This window comes from Eleginops maclovinus, chromosome 19 (assembly GCF_036324505.1).
Source record: "Eleginops maclovinus isolate JMC-PN-2008 ecotype Puerto Natales chromosome 19, JC_Emac_rtc_rv5, whole genome shotgun sequence".
Taxonomy (NCBI): domain Eukaryota; kingdom Metazoa; phylum Chordata; class Actinopteri; order Perciformes; family Eleginopidae; genus Eleginops; species Eleginops maclovinus.
In genome coordinates this window covers 6,198,155-6,217,995 of record NC_086367.1, presented here as the reverse complement: position 1 = coordinate 6,217,995, position 19,841 = coordinate 6,198,155, and the positions used below count along the sequence as shown (strand labels likewise).

The following is a 19,841-nucleotide window of genomic DNA, read 5'->3' as shown; positions in this document are numbered from 1 at the left end:
CATAACCAAACCTAAAAAGTTTGACGATTTGCAAAATAACAATACGTTAATTTCTATTTATTCCAAAAATATACGCATATTATTTATTTGTATTTCCTTTCTATTTCAAACGTTATATTATACGTCTTTATTGTTACCCAAAATTGCGCATTCCGGTCTTTCTCTGGTTATTTTTTACCAACTTGACTCAAGGAGCTGTCAAGCGTTGATGACGTAAGGTGTGCGACTTTAGTCCATGCCTACCGGTTTCAGTTGCATTTATTTGTCCATGAAGTTATTGTAAAAGATATATGCTTTTAAATTCTGATATCAAGGGAACGTGTGAGTCGCATTTAAATAAATATAGGTTTGTTTCGAGCCAACGAGACAGTGATAGTTATCTTTAGATAGCAGGTAGCATTTGGAAACAGCAAGGTTATACATGGCACTAACAACATGCGGTAGTTTTATAGTCTGTTCGTCAAGGAAACACCTGTATATTTCATGTCTGTTAAGGAATATAGCTGATTTGTAACTGAAGTGGATGTGAAGTGTAGTAATAGATAATCTAAGTCCAGAGGCTAACATGGGCTCCACATTGATATTTAAAGGGAGATTATGCTTGAGGCATTTCTATCATCAGGGGAGTTTCTGCACATTAAACTCTTCTATGTTCAAGTCCTCACAACTGCCTCTCACAGCACGCTCACTGTGCACCAGAGACACATACTCCAAACCAGGAGCCAGACACACAGACCGAAGGACTGATGTACAGGGGGGAGCAAAGAAGAGCACCTTTCAAAACAGGGAAGAGGACTTGAGGGATGGTGCTTCTAAGGGAAGCGGTAAGAGCTCCACTGTTAGGCAGAAGCCTTCCTTCCCCAAATCTGTGTTTGCTGCTGGAACTGCAAAGAGAACAGCAGAGATACAGAAGTGGAAAGCAGGTGTGTTCTTTCAGGAGGAGGAGCAGCATGAAGGGGAACCTGAAGGGAGGACACCTAGAAGAACTGGTAGGACACACTGAAGTGGTTGTCTTTTTACACTCAGAAAAGCATTTATTTTTCTCTCCTACACGGTATTCAAAGCACTGCACAAATAATTTTCAAATGTATGCGACTCAGGCATTATGATACGTTGAATCACACAGGGGTTTCAATTCAATGTATATGAATTACATATTATAAATATTGCATTACTTTAACAAGAGGATGATTTGCAAATTTAAAATCTAATAAAAACTGTCACGATATGGTAGTATTTCTTTTATTCATTATACAGCTAACTCGGGTGCCTTGAAAGGCGCCTCCAAAATACAATGTATTATTATTATTATTATTTAATATTAAACCTGTTGTTAAGAATGTATTCTGTATTACAAGTGATATTGCAATTGTTTCCAACACCTTTAAATTCTAAGTTTTGTTTAACAATGTTTTTTCTAAAGCCTAAGAAGTTTTCAAAGTGTTTTGGAATAATTGTTTGAGCTTGTTGTTTCACAGCATCGCTGCAGCCTCCGGACCGGCCGCTCTCTGCTGCTGAATGGAAGAATCTGAAGGAGTCTCAGGAAAATGCACAACGGTTTGACATCAGGATGATGTGCACGCTGTTCACAGCCGGGGCAGAGCTCAATATCGCTAAGTAAGAGGAGGACGAGTGTGCTTGGGTGTCAGTGATTTTGACAACTCTTTAGGTCTCAATTGTCCCCACAGTAAATATAACTTTTTCTTTTAGCCGAATGAGAAATTGTTTTTTTCGTCTGATATGGTACTGTACAGATTCATAGCAGCAAGGTAGGGTGGCTGACAGGTGCAAACGCGCTACAAAGGTCCAAAACATTTCCATTAGGAGAAACACGCTGCAGCTTCAGAAACGATGCAAATATAAAAACACAAATGTGCCAAAACACATGCAAAAGAAGAAAACTCAAAGAAACATTTGCAGTGTTTACAAAAACTCTAGGCATGATTAGGTTTGCAGCAGTTTTTTTATTTGCAACTTTCTTTAAATCATCACTTTAAGTAAACGCCGTGCATGTTTCGTTAAGTTAGTGAGGATGTTTCTTAATTCACATGTGTTTTGGCCCAATTATCTTTTTATTTTTGCTTCTGTTGTGTTTTGTAGCTCATTTGCACCTTTAAGCCACCGTAGAAACGAACTGTGCAGGTGAAATACAAAAATAAATAAGAAGCTTAGCATATGAAAGAGAGCGGCTAGCACAAATGTAAGAATATCAAATAGGTAATGGTATAAAAAAAAAGTAAAAAGAAAGTTGAAAAGAATGCCTGTTAGCATGTTTTAATTAATCAAAAATATAAAAATATATGTCAATGAAAGCTTTCCGTATGTTACATGAACCGTATCGTTCTACCACAGGTCACTACTGACTTTTGTAGCCATGGAAACCGGGACACTCTCCTATGAGCTGCTTCTACGGTACCTGACGTTGTGTGTGCGCGGCGGCCACGATGCAGAGTCGTTGGAGGTCTATGACATAATGCGGGGAAGTTTCCCTGCTCTGGACACAGGAGCCTCCAGCCTCTTTATCCAAGCCTTCAGCCGCACAGAGAGGTGGAGGGAGGCCATCAGCATCCTCAACGAGGTTAAGAAGGTGAACGGTGTTCAGATTGTCACTTTAAAATCACATAAGAGGGATAGTTTGGATGTTGTGCAGTGGTGTTGTATCTATTGTTTACAGTAGACACGCAGGTAAGGCTCCCAGTTTGAAGAAACAGACAAGCAGGAAACTAATCAAGTCCTTCATTAAAGAAATCTATATCAGTTTAAATGTATGTTACATTTATAATATTCTCAGCCCTTTCAGACAGACAGCCTTTTCTGTCGGGGAACTAAAACTGCTATCAATGCTCTTTTCATAGAAACCAGACTCCTTTGGAAAAACAGCAATATAACAAACTATTACTGTACTATTTAGTTTTGTAGTAATTTAATATAGTGTTTATAATACCTTTCCGAGAACCAGCACCTTATCGTGGTGGAGAGGTTTGTGTGCCCCGATGAACCTGGGGGCTGTGTTGTCTGGAACCTTGTGTTCCTGGTAGGGTCTCCCATGGCAAATTGGTCTCAGGTAAGGGGCCAGACTAAGATTGGTTCAAAAAGACTTCATGAATGAACATAATTGGAAGCGAGGATACCCGGCCCGGAGGAAGCCCGGGGTCCCCTTCTGGAGCCAGGCCCAGAAGGAGGACTCGTCAGCGAGCGTCTGGTGGCCGGGCTTGCCACGGAGCCCGGCCGGGCACAGCCCGAAAAAGCAACGTGGGCAACACCTCCGCTTCTCCGTCCCGCGGGCCCACCACCTACGGGAAACAACGATGGGGTCGGGTGCGCTGCCAGAAGGGTGGCAGTGAAAGCAGAGGGTCTCGACGGACCAGACTCAGGCGACAGAAGTTGGCTTTGGGGACGTGGAATGTCACCTCTCTGGGGGGGAAGGAGCCGGAGCTTGTGCGGGAGGTGGAGCCAGTCATTGGGGCTCTCTGCTGGAGCTGTTACCTCCGCGACCCTGACGGAAAAGCGGGAGAAGATGGATGGATGGATGGATGTTTATAATAGCTATACTTTGTTATTTATTTACCATTCAATTCCTCTTACTCTCTTTATATATGCTCCAATATACCCAAAACAATTCCTTAAACTTGTACACATTCTTGGCAATTGACCTGATTCTGATTAAAAGTGTAAAATTACAGGTTTTTTTTAATGGAGTCTGGTGGCTTTAAAGAGAGCATGGATAACATATTTAGCTACTGGTCAGAAATGTAGACTGTACAGCTTGTCTGACAGCAAGATGAATTGTTGAAAAAATCTAAAAAATTCCTAAACATAAACTGATATTACGTTTTTTGGGGGGTAAAATAAGTTTTCCTGCCTCGACATCAGAACAACACTTAGCTTCCTGCTGGTTCTCTGGTCTGTTCCTCCAAATTAGGGGAATGCTTATCGCCATCTGCTGTAGGTAATACACTGACAAAGGATAAGTACTACCTACAACCACACTTCAAACAGTCCACACTAACACTTTAAATCCATATTGGAGCTGGAGGACATGACATCCTTACTCTATCATCACCTAGTTTGTCTGTTGTCATAACAGGTGTTTACCCCTTCCCCACGCAACTACGGGGAAATTATCACAGCAGCAATGTTTAATGGAGACACTACAACCGCCTGGACTCTGTATGATGAAATCATTGAAAAGGGGCTGATCCCGCACCAGGAAACGTGGGAGACTCTGTTTAAGGCAGTGGGGAAGACTAAGCAGGAGGAGGCCATGTCTCCCTCTGAGCACCAGGAGAGGCTGCTGGGGATTCTGCTCTACATGAGGGACAACCAGATCTACCCTCAGCACAGCCTCACCAGCACCATCAACACCTGGTTTGAGAGGTATTGGAGAGGTGGGGGAGACTTTAGGGTTAGATAGGAAATTGAGGGTGGATATACATTGTTCTAATTCCTCATTTCAGCAGCTTCTGTTCTCTAGACCGTTGATATTAAAAGTGGGTTTTGTGTATGTGAAAAGATTTAAATTCAGAATTAGAAATCCTTTATTCCTCCCACAGCGGGGAAATGTAAAAAGTTATAGTGCAGATAAAAGAAGAAAAGAAACATAAAAAGCCAAACTATATATTTTTTAAACTAATATTTTAACAAATAAGCAAAACTAAAAAAGTATAATTAACCAAAACTAATACATGTATTTATTTAAATTAAATTACATAAAAGAACAGAAACGGTCATATTGTTCAATCTATAAATCTTTAAAAGTTCCTAAATCAAACCAACAAACCTATGTTTCTCTAAATCTGCGATTATGTTCTTGTGTTATTATTATTATCTTATTTCTAATACATGTTTACTGCGTTGCTCTTAATAATTACTCGCCTAATTACGACTAGAGAAATGTAAAAATAGGCACATTATTCTAAGGCGTTATTCTTGGCTTTCAATATGACATAATTTACTTTAAAAACTTGAATAAATTATATTAAAAATTATATTAAAAATATAGTTTTTTATAAAAATGTATTTGTGTATTTAAAAAAAAGGCTGGTTTTATCACCACCAAGATCACTACACCTGATCATTTTAGCTGAATTCTGGTCCTCTTACTTTCTTCACTTTTATAAAAGACATTCGCAAACAAAAATTCATACCTGAAGTTATTTCCTCTTCTTGGCGGAACATGATCTCATTTAATATTTTCTCCACCTCAACCCATAATTCCTCACTCTCATTCCTCCACTCTCTGTCTCTTCCTCCCTCTTGCCAGTCTCTCAGGACAGAAATGGACAGGAAATAGGACCAGACCCACCCCAAAGTAATTACACCAACTTCCTACCTCAGCATGAATATTCATAGAATATTTGTTTTCATACATATGTGCGCATGGCCTCAATAGTGTGTTATATATTATTTATGAATACATACGTTGTGTGTTTTTAGGGGTGTGTGCAATTGTTGTGGGTCTCAGTTGGAGTCCATCAATCTGACTGATGAGGAGTACCAGCAGCTGAAAGACAGAGTGATGGCTGACATCATTCAGGGACCAGATGTTTTTAAGAAGACCACACCGGAGGTACACACACACACACACACACACTCACTCACTCACTCACTCACTCACTCACTCACTCACTCACTCACTCACTCACTCACTCACTCACTCACTCACTCACTCACTCACTCACTCACTCACTCACTCACTCACTCACTCACTCACTCACTCACTCACTCACTCACTCACTCTCTCACACACACACACACACACACACACACACACACACACTTTTTATTTAAATGATTAAATAATTTAAACCCAAAAAATATTCAAAGTCTGTCCAACCAATTATTTATAATAAGTGAAAATATATTGAGTTGTATTAATTAGATGAATGAATAGGCTTTATTCAGATGGTAAGTTTCTAGTTTGAAATAACTCCTATATGACAATTCAATGATGTTCCAAATCTCTATTTTGAGGCTCATCTACAAATATCATGGCACATTAGCTTTCTATCTCCTTGCTCTCTAACTTCTGCTAGATGGCGTCATTGGTACACATGCAGCACCGGTGCGCTGAGGTTAGAAACAACTATTTCAACTCTAGAGAATGAAACAGCGTCTGATAGCTAAAATCTGAAACTCAGCTGCATTATTAATATGTATTAGTATCTAAAAGAGATTAAAAGTGTAACGTGGCTACATTATCAAGATGTCTTAGTATGTAATACAGCTTAATGTTATATTGTAATTACATTATTAAGCTGTATTAGCCTCTAACATAGCTTAATAAGGTACGTCAGCTTCATTATCAATATGTATTAGCATTACCGGTACTACAGCTTTATAATGTATCTGAGCAAAAACAACTTGCTGTATTAGATGCTTATAGTCTGTCTTACAATAATTAGTCCTTTTCTTATGGATTTTATGAATTTCAAAATAACATATAGCATGATAATTAGCACGTTTTAGAAGCTAGCTGTTTCTTCCTGTCTAGAGTATTTGAGGGGTAGACATCATTAAGACTACCAAGAAAATTCCGAAGCATATTTCCAAGGTAAAATGTAAGCTATTCTTCCTCATTGTGCATAGGTTGGTAATCTTTTAGATAACATATGAAATTAATATGACATATTACGGTTTGTTGATATATGAGGAATCATTGTTCCACTTGGGCAAACATGTTGTAAAGGCTCAGGGTATCAGTTGTTCACCTCATTGTTTTAAGTTATTCTACCACCACCTGTTTGATAGCCGCAGCAAACACATGCATGCAGTTAAACACAAAGTCAGGTCTCTATTTTTTGTATGGCACATAACAAAAGAACTCAGCGTTTTTATGTTGCATGCATACATACGTACGTGCACTGTCTGTGTGGAAAGAGAGCGAGGACATAAGCTTTTCATTGGATTGGAATGTTCTGGCTGTATCTTTTATGATGCCAACGATAATAAACTTAAAACAAGGTTATTCATTTGAAAAGGTTCCAAAAAGAAACTTGGCAACATCAGTAACGTGTAGTTAATAATATGTCATATATATTTATGAACAGGGAGAAAGTTGGCATAGTTTCCTTTGTGTTTTTTTTCAGTAGTCAAGGGGAGTTTGTTGGTACAACAGTTAGTTAAATTGCGGGGATTTCCAGCATGTAGAGCACCATGTAAATCCGGACCACAACTACCCCCCGCAGATGAGACAGACCTGGGGAAGACAGACAGTTTGCTCATCTAGATTTTGTTATTCCCAATTTAAGTCAATTCATTTTAAGGTCAAACAGGGTGCTTCAGACTACAGTGGGGAAACAGATGCACAAAGGACAGAGACAGAGCTGCATTAGTGCAAAGAGGAGCTGTGCTAGTTACAAAGTTACAGTCAGCAGGGAAGCATGATGTAATTTAAAGCACTGCTAGATATATAGATAGGTGTTGTTTTTGACACATTTATAATAAATACTTGTATAGTCCCTATATATTCTACAGTTACAAAGCCCTTCACACACAAATAGAAATAAAAGAATATAAAGTAATAGATAACAAATGAAACCAGCAGAGGTAATAAAAAAAAAAAGAAGAAGAAAGGAAACAAAGCAAAGGCAGCCCATAAAAATAGGGAGATATGATCATGCTCTCAGGGTTTAGGTTCACATTTGACGGCTGCTTTTTGGACACCGTGAAGCTGATGAATCACATTTTGACAAAGGCACACAGACACGGCATTACAATAAATCCTGACCAGACGTGATGAAAGCACAAATAACTACGGTATTTGAAGTTTTTTTAAATGTCATAAAAATCTAATTCTAGCCATGTTTTTCTGGAATTCTTGGCAACATGTTAAGCTAAAGTGCCAAGACCAGGCAGATCTTGGCCATAATAAGGATTTTGACTTTGAAGGAGATAAGCTGGAGCTCATCCAATTCAGAAGATTTGCAGCACAAGAACACTACAACATTACATATACAGTTCAATACAGGAGACATGCCTACGGGAAAACATTTTTTGGGGTTAAATATCCTGCCCAATAACACTTCGACATGTTGACCGTACCCCCTGACTGGGTGTGGGATCAAACCGCTGACCCTCAACGAGTGTCCAGAACAAAAAAAAACGCTGTGCAATTTGACTGTGACACAAACAGACATAAAAATTAATATAAATATTAATCAATCTTTGCTAACTAAATCCGTATGTAAGTTTGTGAATATGTAAACTTAATTTAACTAGTGCCTTCTGTTTTTGTATTCTCTTTGCTGCCATTACTGTTTTTATTAATGTTTTCATCACTGCTTTTATTTTTTTGTCATAAATGAGATTTGTTGTACACAAGTACAATGACAAAACCCCTTCCTTATTCTGATCCTGAATGTATTGCAAACTAACTGAACTGCCATTATTGAACACCTTTTGGAAAATCTATTATGTGACACATTCTTTAACACACAGTTTTAAAAAATTGCATTTTGACGCTCTAGCCTCCAATGGTGCTCTATAGCATGGCAATATACTGTATATTAGAGGACGTTTCTCATATTTTTTTGCCTTCAGATTTTATACAAGCTGAATGATTTCTATACAGAATAAGAAAGAGCTTTGTGTCATAATGTTTCATGAGTAAGCTATTGTAGACAAGTGTAAATGACTATCCGTGTGTGTTTTAAGCAGTCATATCATCCACAGCAGCACAATGAGCTGGTTTCACATATCAGCTGTGGAAAGTCCCTGGATAATTATACTGGACTTTCTCTCTACGTTTCTCTCTTTCTCCTTCTCCTTGCTCTTATTCTTTCACTATTTTCTTTACCAATCTGATCCATTTCCTTCTTTTTAGGTTTGCTGCACCCTTTCTCCATCAAACCCAATCACCTTCTTCATCCCTATTCTTCCCTTTGTCCATTATCCACGCATTATTTTGTATTTTAATACATTTATTTTCCCTTCCACCCAAAACACACGTCACTGTTGTAGAATGAATTACTTCCCCTCTACTATTGGTTAAACAATAAGAGACAATGAAGCATCAAACGTTTTTACCCAGTACAGTTAATCAGAGGAGGAATATTACAGCCTTTTTAAAAAGGTTACAGTCAGGCTGTGCGTTCTTGATAACGCCAGTTTCAAGTCCAGGGGAATTCACTGCAACCTATTTCCATACTGCTGCTATCTAAATGTAAAAGTACTAACAATGTTCCCTTGCTGCAGGCCTATTTTGAGCTTCAGCACTACTTTCTCCTACAGTACAACACTCTAACAGAGATGAAGCCTTTCTCTTTCCTCACTGAAAATGTGCCATTATCCCCAAATATGTTGGTCAAGACTGAAATACCTTGATGGATTTCTAAAAATGTTGTACAGAAGAGGATGACAACTTCAGCATAAAAAACTTTTAAAAAAAGAACAGTCTATCTCAATGTAGAGAAGTATTAAAATAGTGCTTGATTAAAAAAGAACAGACAAATGATCATGTAGAAAAAAACAACAACTTTTATTCAATTTATTTTGCAAGGGGACATTAGGATTTACATGATCTTATTTAGGATTGCCTGTGCTCCACTTAAAATAGGGTGTTCACAAATAGAAAATGTGTCCTATCTGTGCTGGAATCACAGTATTTGTTTCTCAGCAAATGTGGATTGGTATATGTTTTGATGCCATTTTTAAGAGTTTTACAAATATTTTAATGATTGGATAATGTGTCAAATACAGGATATATATATTGTTTTCTGGTAGGATAATCATGAATATTTTACCAATGCCTAATGCTAACATGCTCAGGTAAGCCAGTTTGTTATAGATTTGAACAGATTTGAACTTGCATGTTATTGTACGATACAGCACAATATTCTGGTATTACTTTCCTATCTTTTAAACTCAATTTCTCCTCTACGCTTCCACTGACCAATATTTTCTCCATATACTGTATCACTCTTTGTCTGTTTGTGTGTGTTCAGGAGTTAGAGAGTTTCAAGGCGTTTGTGAAGAGAAAGCCAGCTTTTGATGTGGTTGTGGATGGACTGAACGTAGCCAATCTCAACAGCGACAAGAAATTCCTGTCACAGACGGTGAGAATAATGTATAGATGCACATTCATGCGATGTGATTTCATATTTCACAGGGCCAACCAGCTGCTTATTCAGAGTTCTCTTTGCACATATCTGCGCACACTTTTACAGTCTGGATTGGGCTGGTTTCTTCCTACACATGTCTGTCCAATCCTGGGGCTTTTTTCGCTGCTTTCACAATGACTAACTTTACAGTTTGTGTGAGTACACGTGTGTAGGAGGTGCCTTCATAACTGGTCAGTAGCTGATTTTTCAACAACACCCAGCCTACTTGTCTTCCCACATGTGTCTGTCTGGATCAGCATGTGTTAACTATATGTACTTCTGGGTCTGCATTTAAATGTCTCAACATTTGTGTCAGACAAAGACAAGTACAGACAGATAAACTTATTACCCTATCTTGTCATGTAGTTCATAGGGAAGCTACGTAACTTATTCAAATAATGCAAAAAGTCATATGAATTCAAATCGGGAACACCACGCAAACTTTTTGTCAAATGCCTGTATGAATGAAATATATATATCTATATATAGAATATGAAATAGCTGTTAAAATAACTACTACCACGGAAGACGCTAGATGCTAGTTATCAGCACACAGTAAAATATTTAGTTCAACATCTTCATTTAGTGTTTGCATTTTTCAGTTATTGTTGTGTTTTATATAAGTGTGTTGTTTTAATTATATTTTTGATTATGTTTGTGTATTTATTGGACAAATTCTAACTTTTGGACCAGGTAGACAGGTATGGGATAAATTCAAGGGGCCTTATATTCAGTTTCTTATTAGTATTTAGTGCCTCTACTGCAACGCGTTTCCATGCTTTAATGTTCAAAATGCTCTTATTTTTCTCATACTGCCTGTGCTACAGGTCTGAAACCAGAGCCCAGTCTGCTCTGATTGGTTAGATCTATGTCCTGCCCCTTAGCCTATTACTGACAATGTGTTGGAGCGCTAGCCAATACTAGCGTATGTATTACATAGTGATGTCACTTTGTTCGGAAGTAAACAAAGAGTCCAATGGAGGCGTTTCAGGCAGAGGGGGGAAGTTTGTGGGAGACAAACACCCTTTGGAGGGAACTTTGGCGGATTTTAGTCTTTGCAGACCATTTGGCGCATAAAAAACGATATAACAAACTAAAGGAAAGGCAAAACCCCAGAAAGCATAACAGGACCCCTTTAAAACTTTTAACGTGTTATGAATCCTGAATGGGACATGAATATCAGAACTATTCATTCATAAAACACTGAAAGTTTTTCCTCTCCCTTCAGCATAAATTGAAAAACGTTTTAAATGTTTAGATGAATAACTGGAAGGAGCTCTGTACATGTGTGTTTTAGTTGTTGGCAGTGGTGTTGGAGCTGGAGCGTCAGGGTCTCACTGTGCTGGTGCTTGGGAGGAAACACATGCTGCAGCCCTCAAGGTCCTGGGAGAGAAACAACATGAAGCTGATCCAGCAGAAAGCTCACTGCTTCTTCACTGAAAACATGTGAGCACCTGGTCACAGAAAAGAAAAGCATGACATATTCTTCATAGAAAACATAGAAAATACAGAGTACCTAATGATTGCTTCGGTATGTAAATGTGTTTACAAGCTTGAATTAATTTGTAAACAGTTCACCTCACACCTTTTGCTCTTTGCCTCTCTCAGTTCGGAGGATGACCCCTTCTTGCTGTATGCCACTTTGCATTCTGGGAACCACTGTCGGTTTGTGAGCAGGGACATGATGAGGGACCACAAGGCCTGCCTGCCAGAAGGGGCCACCAGAAGGCTCTTCTTCAAATGGCAGAGAGGCCACCAGCTGGTGGTGGATGGGTTTGTCACAGCAGGCAAGAGAGTCCGATTCCAGGTGAGAAAGAGAAAGAGAAAAAGGTATTCAGGAGAGATTCGGCACAAAAAAAGAAGCATCCAAATAACTGTGGATAAATGTGTTGTGCTTTAGAGTATTCCCAGCTACGACACCATTGTCCAGACTTCAGCGGACTCATGGCACGTTCCCTACGACGACACAGAGGACAGGAGCACCTACGAGGTGCCACAGAGATGGCTCTGCCTTACCACTAAGCAATGAACACACACACATATGCGCACACATAGACACATGTATTACTCTGCTTTGATTATAACTGTGGACTTGTTCATAAATCATTTACAACAAAGGGTGGTTTTCTTTCATTAAAAGTTGCATGTTAATAATAAATATTTTTGGGGTATAATCATAAACATCCATGGCAATTCTTTCCAACAATGCAAAGGGGCAGCAGATTTTAAAGGGACATAAAGCACAAAATCTCACTGAAAATAAACATACATACTGTATATAATTTACCATTTCTTAAGTGATGAGAAAAATGTGTAGAAATGATTAATAAACCAAACAATTCAAGTATTTTTTGACCGACTATCTACATGAATATGATATTTACATATAGAACTGATCATATTTATCATGTCATAAATTACTTATAGCTAATGATTTAATAATACATTTTTACATATCGTTAATGTTCTGTAGGTGTTGTCAGTGGTAAAACCTATAAACTATGACGCTGTGAAGTTGACCTGGAAGTAGAAGCTTTTACTCCGAAAAAACACATCCGGTGTAGATCTTCCCATGTTTTGGCTCTTTTGCCTCTCAGTTTAGTTTCAATTTAAGTCTATACAAGTTTAAATTAGTTTTATCCAGCCGCTATGTCTCGAGGGTCTAGTGCGGGGTTTGACCGCCATATCACCATCTTCTCTCCAGAAGGAAGACTTTACCAAGTCGGTAAGTAGTGAGAGAGATAAACAAAACTCAACCTGCTCTGTCATCACCACAGGCTAGCAGGCTAACATGCTAACATTAGCAAGCAACTTCTATATTGCACACTCGCACTGTTATTTAGAATTAAAACATGTCACTACATTTTGAAAGGGTCAATATGACTGTAATTGGTGTATGTCTATATTCAACTATAATGGAATATAGTTATTAAGTAGTAACTAATTAATTGATTGTTTCGTTATGTTGCAGTTGTGCTAGCTTTTCAGCTATCTTAATTTAGCTGTTAGGAGCTAGCTTAAGCTAATGTTTTGATACTTTTTTTTTCATTAAAATTGGAATTATTTTTATTATTTAGCAACTAGTCAACTAACTTTAGCAAAAATATTGACTCGTTTTCCCCCACTTCTTATCATTCATTCCCTGTGCTGTGTTTTAACTGCATGTAACAGTTTCAAACCTGTATGATAAAAAAAGTGCACTCTTGTAACTAAATCTGTTTTCCCCCCCTTCCATCTGTCTTCAGAGTATGCTTTCAAAGCCATAAACCAGGGAGGACTGACCTCCGTAGCGATCAGAGGAAAGGACTGTGTTGTGGCTGTCACACAAAAGAAAGTCCCAGTCAGTATACACAGACACATTTCAGACACACACAGAAGTTTGTTTTTCCGTGTCTTTTTACAAAGCATCTGGTCGGATTCCACATCTGTCAACATTTTTGGTTATTGCATTACTAAGTTGTGTTCGTTTCTGTATTTACAATTTCTTTGTCTTGTGTTTTTCTCAGGACAAGCTATTGGATGCGATGACAGTCACACATCTGTTCAAAATTACAGAGAACATTGGCTGTGTTATGACCGGCATGACTGGTAAGCAATGTCCTTCTGAATGCATGCGTAACAAAAGAATAAGTACAAATAGAGTGTGCCATTTCAGCCATGGGACAACTCTAGCTGCAGCAGAACTTTTTTTCATCTGTAGTCCCTTGACAGATGTTATCCCCAAAAACAAATCATTAAAAGCATGCAATATAGAGGCTCACAATAGTTGGAAGGCTTATATAAAATAAAATGAAACATACATAGCAAGAAGATAGACAAAGGTGTCTTGTTCTCTTAGTGTAGCTTCCATCCATTGAACTACAGCCTTAACAGAAAAAGAAAATGTACTAAAATAACTAGTGTTGTGTGGGATACTGCAATCTCCAATACCTTTTTTCTTAAGAACAGTGATTTAATTGGGTCAGAGACAACCAATACTACGCCTAGGAGCCATTTGCCTCAAGAAGTGTATCATTAGATTACACTTTATTGATATTGCACAAAGTACAACAAAATTCAGTTTGCATCCAACCTGATGAGGTTACAATTAATTCACAAACCAAATAATGTTGTAGTAATGTAAATAAAAGGTAATAATATTAATTGAATGTACATGGAGAAATACAGCTGTGCCGGGTGAAGAAACTTGTAAGCAGACAACTGCTAATCTGCAGGAACTGAAAGCAAATGGATTGAATAATGTTCGTCGATGTATTTCTCCAAATCATTTAATACTTTATTAAGCTTTTTTTCTGGCTCTTCCTCCCTCCAGCTGACAGCAGGTCTCAGGTGCAGAGAGCTCGGTATGAAGCGGCTAACTGGATGTATAAGTACGGCTATGAGATCCCTGTGGACATGTTGTGCAAACGCATGGCGGACATCTCTCAAGTGTACACACAGAACGCAGAGATGAGGCCACTGGGCTGCTGTGAGTGTGTGCATGTAGTTACATAAAAACAAACAGTCCCTTACTGTTCTCTATTTCTGAAATGATATGTTCCTTTAGGACCAGTGCATTGTTTTATTTTAAACATTAGTTTGTCATGTAATTAATCCACACTGAAGCTGTTTTGGTTAGAGTGTCATTAGTCATGTATAAAAGGTGTTTTAGAGGGTTTTCCTCACAGCTTTATTTTGAAAATCAGCTCAAAATATTTGTGTAACCATTGAACAAGGCTTTTCAATGCTGTTTATGAGTCCATATTCCACTTTTAATCTAACAAGACACGAGTAATTTATACCCCTGTCTTATCTCCCTCCCCCTCCAGGTATGATCTTTGTGGGTCTGGATGAAGAGTTGGGTCCTCAGCTGTATAAGTGTGATCCAGCCGGATACTACTGTGGCTTTAAGGCCACAGCAGCCGGAGTCAAGCAGACTGAGGCCACCAGCTACCTGGAGAAGAAAGTCAAGAAGAAGCTGGATTGGACCTATGAGCAGACCATAGAGGTATTGTTTGCACACATATAGTGTAAACACACAGAATTATACAAAGTGATTCAAGACTTTTACATGTCCCTGGTGTATCCTCCTCCTCTGTCCAATGTGAGACTAAGCACATCCTGGACTTTCTATTGTCCAACAGAGAACACATTTTCTCTTTTTTAATAGTCAGAATTGTCATAAGGGAGTTAAGTGTTCAAATTTAAAGAGATATTTTGTTACTGTTCTTTGTAAAGATGTTGTTTTTCAGTCTTCACAAGTGTGTATGTATTTTAAGCCTTTTGAAATATACATTTAAACCGCTGTGCTTTTTAAGAGACAGTGGCTTCTTTCATCAAGTGAGAAAGAATTTAACAGAACATTTAAAATCTTGCTTTTTCCAAGTCATCTTGAAACATAGTTAAATGATTGTTCCATATCCCCTACAAGGGATATGTTATAAAACATTTTTTGAAATTACATCGTTAAGAAAAATATACCTGTGACATTTTTCTTGGATCGCAATAACTTAATCTATGTTTTAAAAAAACCTGGTTTATTTACATTTTTTCCTACCGGTTCTCGGACTATTCAGATACACAATGCCACTTTGGATTTTCTGTCTTAAAACAGACCAGCTGAATTTCTGGACATGTCAGACATGTCAGGGAGTTTCACAAACGTGTTACCAAACTAGAATGTTACTGCATTACTTTACAAATCAGGCACTGATAGTAATATGATAAAAACTTGTACTTTTTAGATATTTTATTTTAAAATAACAAGTTCATTGTTCATTCTTTTTTGAGAAGTTTTTTGGTCTGTAAAATGGTAAATACAATATCAATCAATGCTTCCCAAAGCCAGAGATGATGTCATCAAATGTGTTGTCTTGGCCAAAAGTCAAATGCATTAATCTATTGTTATCTATTTGTCAGACGCAATGTTTATTTTTTGTTCACAATTGTCTTCCCATAACAGACGGCTATCTCATGCCTGTCCACCGTTCTGTCCATCGACTTCAAGCCCTCTGAGCTGGAGGTGGGAATTATCACTACAAAAGGATCTGGATTCAAGTGAGTATTTGCCGTCCTCCAAAGGAAGTAAATAAAAAGAAATCCCTCTTTTTTTTTTTCAACCCTCTTGTGAAGTATTAATCATATGAATTGAAGCAATGGGTAGCAACTGAAAGAAACACCATGTCTAAGGCTCCTCTAAATATTACTACCTTGTTATCAGCTTTAATTTAACTTTAAATTAATATTGTTTCATTTTTTATTAACTACTAATTTATTTCATTGAAATGTAGTTTTGCCTTTTTTGTTCTGTTGCTGAGATTGATTGGTTTTAACTATACTTTATGTAAAAACATAAACAAAGTTTGTATTCTTAGCCAAATGCATCTGGTAAATAAGTCAATAAATAACTAAAAAGTATACAAAAAATATATAAGGAATATAATGCTGGCCATAGGTAAATGACCCTTCTGCACTTCCTAGTTCATTTAAACTTCCTGGATGTATTTTGAGAACCAATGTTTGCTGTTTGTCTAGACATGCAGATTTAAACTGTCGTCAATATCCTGCAGAAGTCTTGCATCTTTGTGCTGACACTGAAGAAAGTTAAATCACTTGAGCATGTGTTGGCTTTGTCAATAATGCCTCAGGATTATTTCTAAAAATGGACAAGAACAGACTAATGGAAATTCCCCTCAAAACAAAAGCAGGGATAAGATCAAAGGAGGGGCTTAGAGGGTGTAATGTGTCAAAAACATCTGGCATAACAAAAAAGGATCCCTGTTAACTGTTGTGCGTTTGTGCTCCAGGATTCTGTCAGAGAATGAGATCGATGTCCACCTGGTGGCTTTGTCTGAGAGAGAATGAGGAGACTCTGAAAAAGGATGAATGGCAACACCAGAAAAACCCCTTCCTCTGCCTCCTCTGCAAAAAGGTCTCGCCTAGAAGGAAGGAGTTGGCATCATCTTGTTCCAAAGAGGTGGTGGTTGAAATACAAAGATAAACAGTTATTACCAGGTGGTTGGGAAAACGTTACCCATCTGCCCCAACACCTCCACCTTTAGCATAGTCGCTGACTGGACATGATATTCTCCACACGTCCATCCCTCCTGCATTTTCTGGAAAGATGCTGAACATTCAGTACCACCACACCAGTCTGATATCTCCTCCTATCTCTGGATGGAGCCCAAATGGCTTTAGTTGATGAGTGCGACATGAGCAGATTGGAAAGATGGGGGTTTAGTAACAGGACAACAACAGCACAATTACCTCTAAAACCTCTTAGTATAGAGTAGTGCAGGATTGAGTTCTAACACCCGGGAGTGAGTGAGCATTTTAGCAAGTCTTTTTGAACCTGTTTTCATTTAGAAATAAGGTCTGTGGTTAATAAAAGTTTCTGAAATGTTCAAGTTTTGTTCACTTTTACTGCTGCCGATGCCGATAGATTTTTACTGCTGCCGATGATGCCTTTACGTTTAGGAAATCATAAAGTTGGTGTTAATATAAGGAGATTATCCTGCTGTACAAAACATGTAACTATCATAAACGTGTGTCTGAAATAAGTTCTGTGGGTATACAATCTTTCAGGACTTTCAAATCTTTTCAGCGACAAAAAATACATCATTAGCCACCTTTAGCTAAGCGCTATTCAGCTAAGCGTCATGTAGTTTGTTTATAGCCTAACGTTAGCTTTTTTTAAACTTCTGGCAGTTGCATTTACGATTCAAAAATCATAAATGTTGTGTTGGTATTTGGAGATTATCGTGCAGAACCAATAATGTGTATCATAAACATGTGTTAGCCACAGATCTTATTTTCTACGATGTTCCTAACGCTGAGTTTCGGGAGTCGAGGAAGCCGTTGCAATGCTAAGTTTGGCGTACAAAAATACGTCTCCACTGCACCATTTTGTTTTACATAGCTTCTTGAGTCACTGTATTTCAACAGTGCTTCCAAACTTTACTCAGGGCTGCCACATACATTTTATTGATCTAATTTAAAGTGTCCCCCCCCCCCTCCACTGTTTGTAATTTCTATGCTCTGATTAGGACAGTCATCCCTATCTCACCCTTATCTAGGTCTGCTCAGGTCAACAGGAAGTCGCTGATTATTTCATTCTCTCCCCCTTGTGTCTCAACCCCCCTTCTCTCTGCTGCCATTGTTGTAAATTGCACTTCTAATAAACACAATGTTTTTACTGAACATCTTCCCTGCTTTTCTTTTCTCCACATATGAGTACATGTGTGTTATAAAGAGTCTTTCCATGTCAGTTAACATTAGTTTCACATTGGTAAAATACTTTGAGTACTTTGTCCACCTCTGTGAAAGGTGCTATAACAATTACTTCCAGTGTTACTAGGTTGGTCAAAGTCTGGAGTATGAATCAAAAGGTGAACATCACTGAAGGAGTTTAAAAATAAAAATGAAATGGACTTTTGATGTGCCACTGTTCTAAAATCTCAGATGTCTGTTTGTTTGAGAACACATATTTGGGGTTTTACATGAGAATAAAGGCTGAAACAATTACGGAAACAAGGATTCAAATAAAACCTCTTAATCTATAACCTGGTGGCTTGCTCAAGGACACCATGGCTGTGAACAGGGTCTTTTTCAAGTACCAGTCCACAGTCTGTTTTAACCCCCCTAATGTATTTCTCCATGGTGAAACGTGCAGTGTGCAAAGCCATCATACTTGGCATGATCTGCGAAAAAAAATCACAGATTAAAAGTGTATTGAACAGTGACTCCTAGTATTTATGTTACAGGAATTAGAGTAAAACTCCCTTCCTCCTCTTTACTCCGAAATTCACTTATAAGCATCCTGTTGTTCCGCGGAGATTCCCTTATTTAGGAGGAATGAGAAGCAGGAATGTCGTGAACAGCTGAGTGTTTCTGTTCCTGGGAATTTCCTGTCCCTTCTTTCTAAACCCCACCCTCCTGAAAAACTCCCTGATGTAGATGATATACAAAACACATACACAATTCCCCAATGCTCTTATCTCTTTCTACACACACCCAGCTGGAGGAACTGCCGCAGTCTCTGATGCCCGCTAGTTCCTCATTCAGTGGAAAGGAGTTATTGAGCTGTCAGTCATTTCCTGCCCGGCATGCATATTATGAAAATAAAACGCAGCAGGTCAGGACTGAAAGTCGGCTGTCATGCTGTGATAAAGGCATTTATAGCAGCAGACACAGTGACGGCTGTTCCTGTTTTTAGGAAGTTAAATGCATATGCATTTTTTTTATTATTTAAGGAGATTATATATTATATCTTTTCTATTGAGTAAAAAAAAAGAGATCTACGAGTGTGAAAAATGTTTGCGATCCTATCTCTTAGTGAGGAAAAAGTCGGAATTCTGTGTTAAAAATAAAATACTTTTTCTCAGAATTCTGACTTTAATCTCAGATCTAAAAAGAAAATGCACTTAATTTCAACTAGTGTTTTTCACGTGGCCCTTTTTCCCTTTCCTTTTTTGATTATTAAAATTCTCTGAACATTTTTACATTGAATCATTTCTTTGGAATACACAATATTATCTTTTATCTCAAAGTTCTGAGAGAAGTTTTTCACGTGCTTGTTTCTTATGAAATCAGATCTTTATTTCAGATTTGCATTCCCAAGAAAGCTCTGATGCTCAACTTCATGGGAGCAAACCTTTAACTCCTACTTAGTTACACTTTTGTTTTAAACCATTTGGAGATACTGGTGTTTAGTTATATAGATGCTGTGTTCATATTGGCAGCAGCACCCATATGGTATGCAGG

General features: G+C 38.1%; 2 protein-coding genes across 2 annotated transcripts; both read left to right on the top strand.

The window, feature by feature from the left end:
* Positions 1–196: 196 nt before the first annotated feature.
* Positions 197–12,449, top strand: prorp (protein only RNase P catalytic subunit). The gene is made up of 10 exons (XM_063908079.1): positions 197–989; positions 1,479–1,617; positions 2,353–2,587; positions 4,088–4,377; positions 5,264–5,311; positions 5,437–5,569; positions 9,945–10,055; positions 11,398–11,546; positions 11,709–11,907; positions 12,001–12,449. The coding sequence occupies exons 1-10, from the start codon at positions 566–568 to the stop codon at positions 12,127–12,129; spliced, it is 1,857 nt and encodes a 618-aa protein (XP_063764149.1). The 5' UTR covers positions 197–565; the 3' UTR covers positions 12,130–12,449.
* A 171-nt stretch (positions 12,450–12,620) lies between these two features.
* Positions 12,621–18,278, top strand: LOC134881762 (proteasome subunit alpha type-6-like). The gene is made up of 7 exons (XM_063909303.1): positions 12,621–12,825; positions 13,346–13,440; positions 13,607–13,688; positions 14,413–14,568; positions 14,909–15,087; positions 16,042–16,136; positions 16,886–18,278. The coding sequence occupies exons 1-7, from the start codon at positions 12,750–12,752 to the stop codon at positions 16,941–16,943; spliced, it is 741 nt and encodes a 246-aa protein (XP_063765373.1). The 5' UTR covers positions 12,621–12,749; the 3' UTR covers positions 16,944–18,278.
* The last annotated feature ends 1,563 nt before the right edge of the window (positions 18,279–19,841 follow it).

What these genes read in the sequence shown, in the direction of transcription:
- prorp (XM_063908079.1), top strand. Translation starts at nt 566, where the DNA reads ATGGGCTCCACATTGATATTTAAAGGGAGATTATGCTTGAGGCATTTC. An exon ending in TCCTCAACGAGGTTAAGAAG is followed by an intron (nt 2,588 to 4,087) that starts GTGAACGGTGTT and finishes TTGTCATAACAG; the next exon opens with GTGTTTACCCCTTCCCCACG. An exon ending in GCAAGAGAGTCCGATTCCAG is followed by an intron (nt 11,908 to 12,000) that starts GTGAGAAAGAGA and finishes GTTGTGCTTTAG; the next exon opens with AGTATTCCCAGCTACGACAC.
- LOC134881762 (XM_063909303.1), top strand. Translation starts at nt 12,750, where the DNA reads ATGTCTCGAGGGTCTAGTGCGGGGTTTGACCGCCATATCACCATCTTC. An exon ending in TGTTATGACCGGCATGACTG is followed by an intron (nt 13,689 to 14,412) that starts GTAAGCAATGTC and finishes TCCTCCCTCCAG; the next exon opens with CTGACAGCAGGTCTCAGGTG. An exon ending in ACAAAAGGATCTGGATTCAA is followed by an intron (nt 16,137 to 16,885) that starts GTGAGTATTTGC and finishes TTTGTGCTCCAG; the next exon opens with GATTCTGTCAGAGAATGAGA.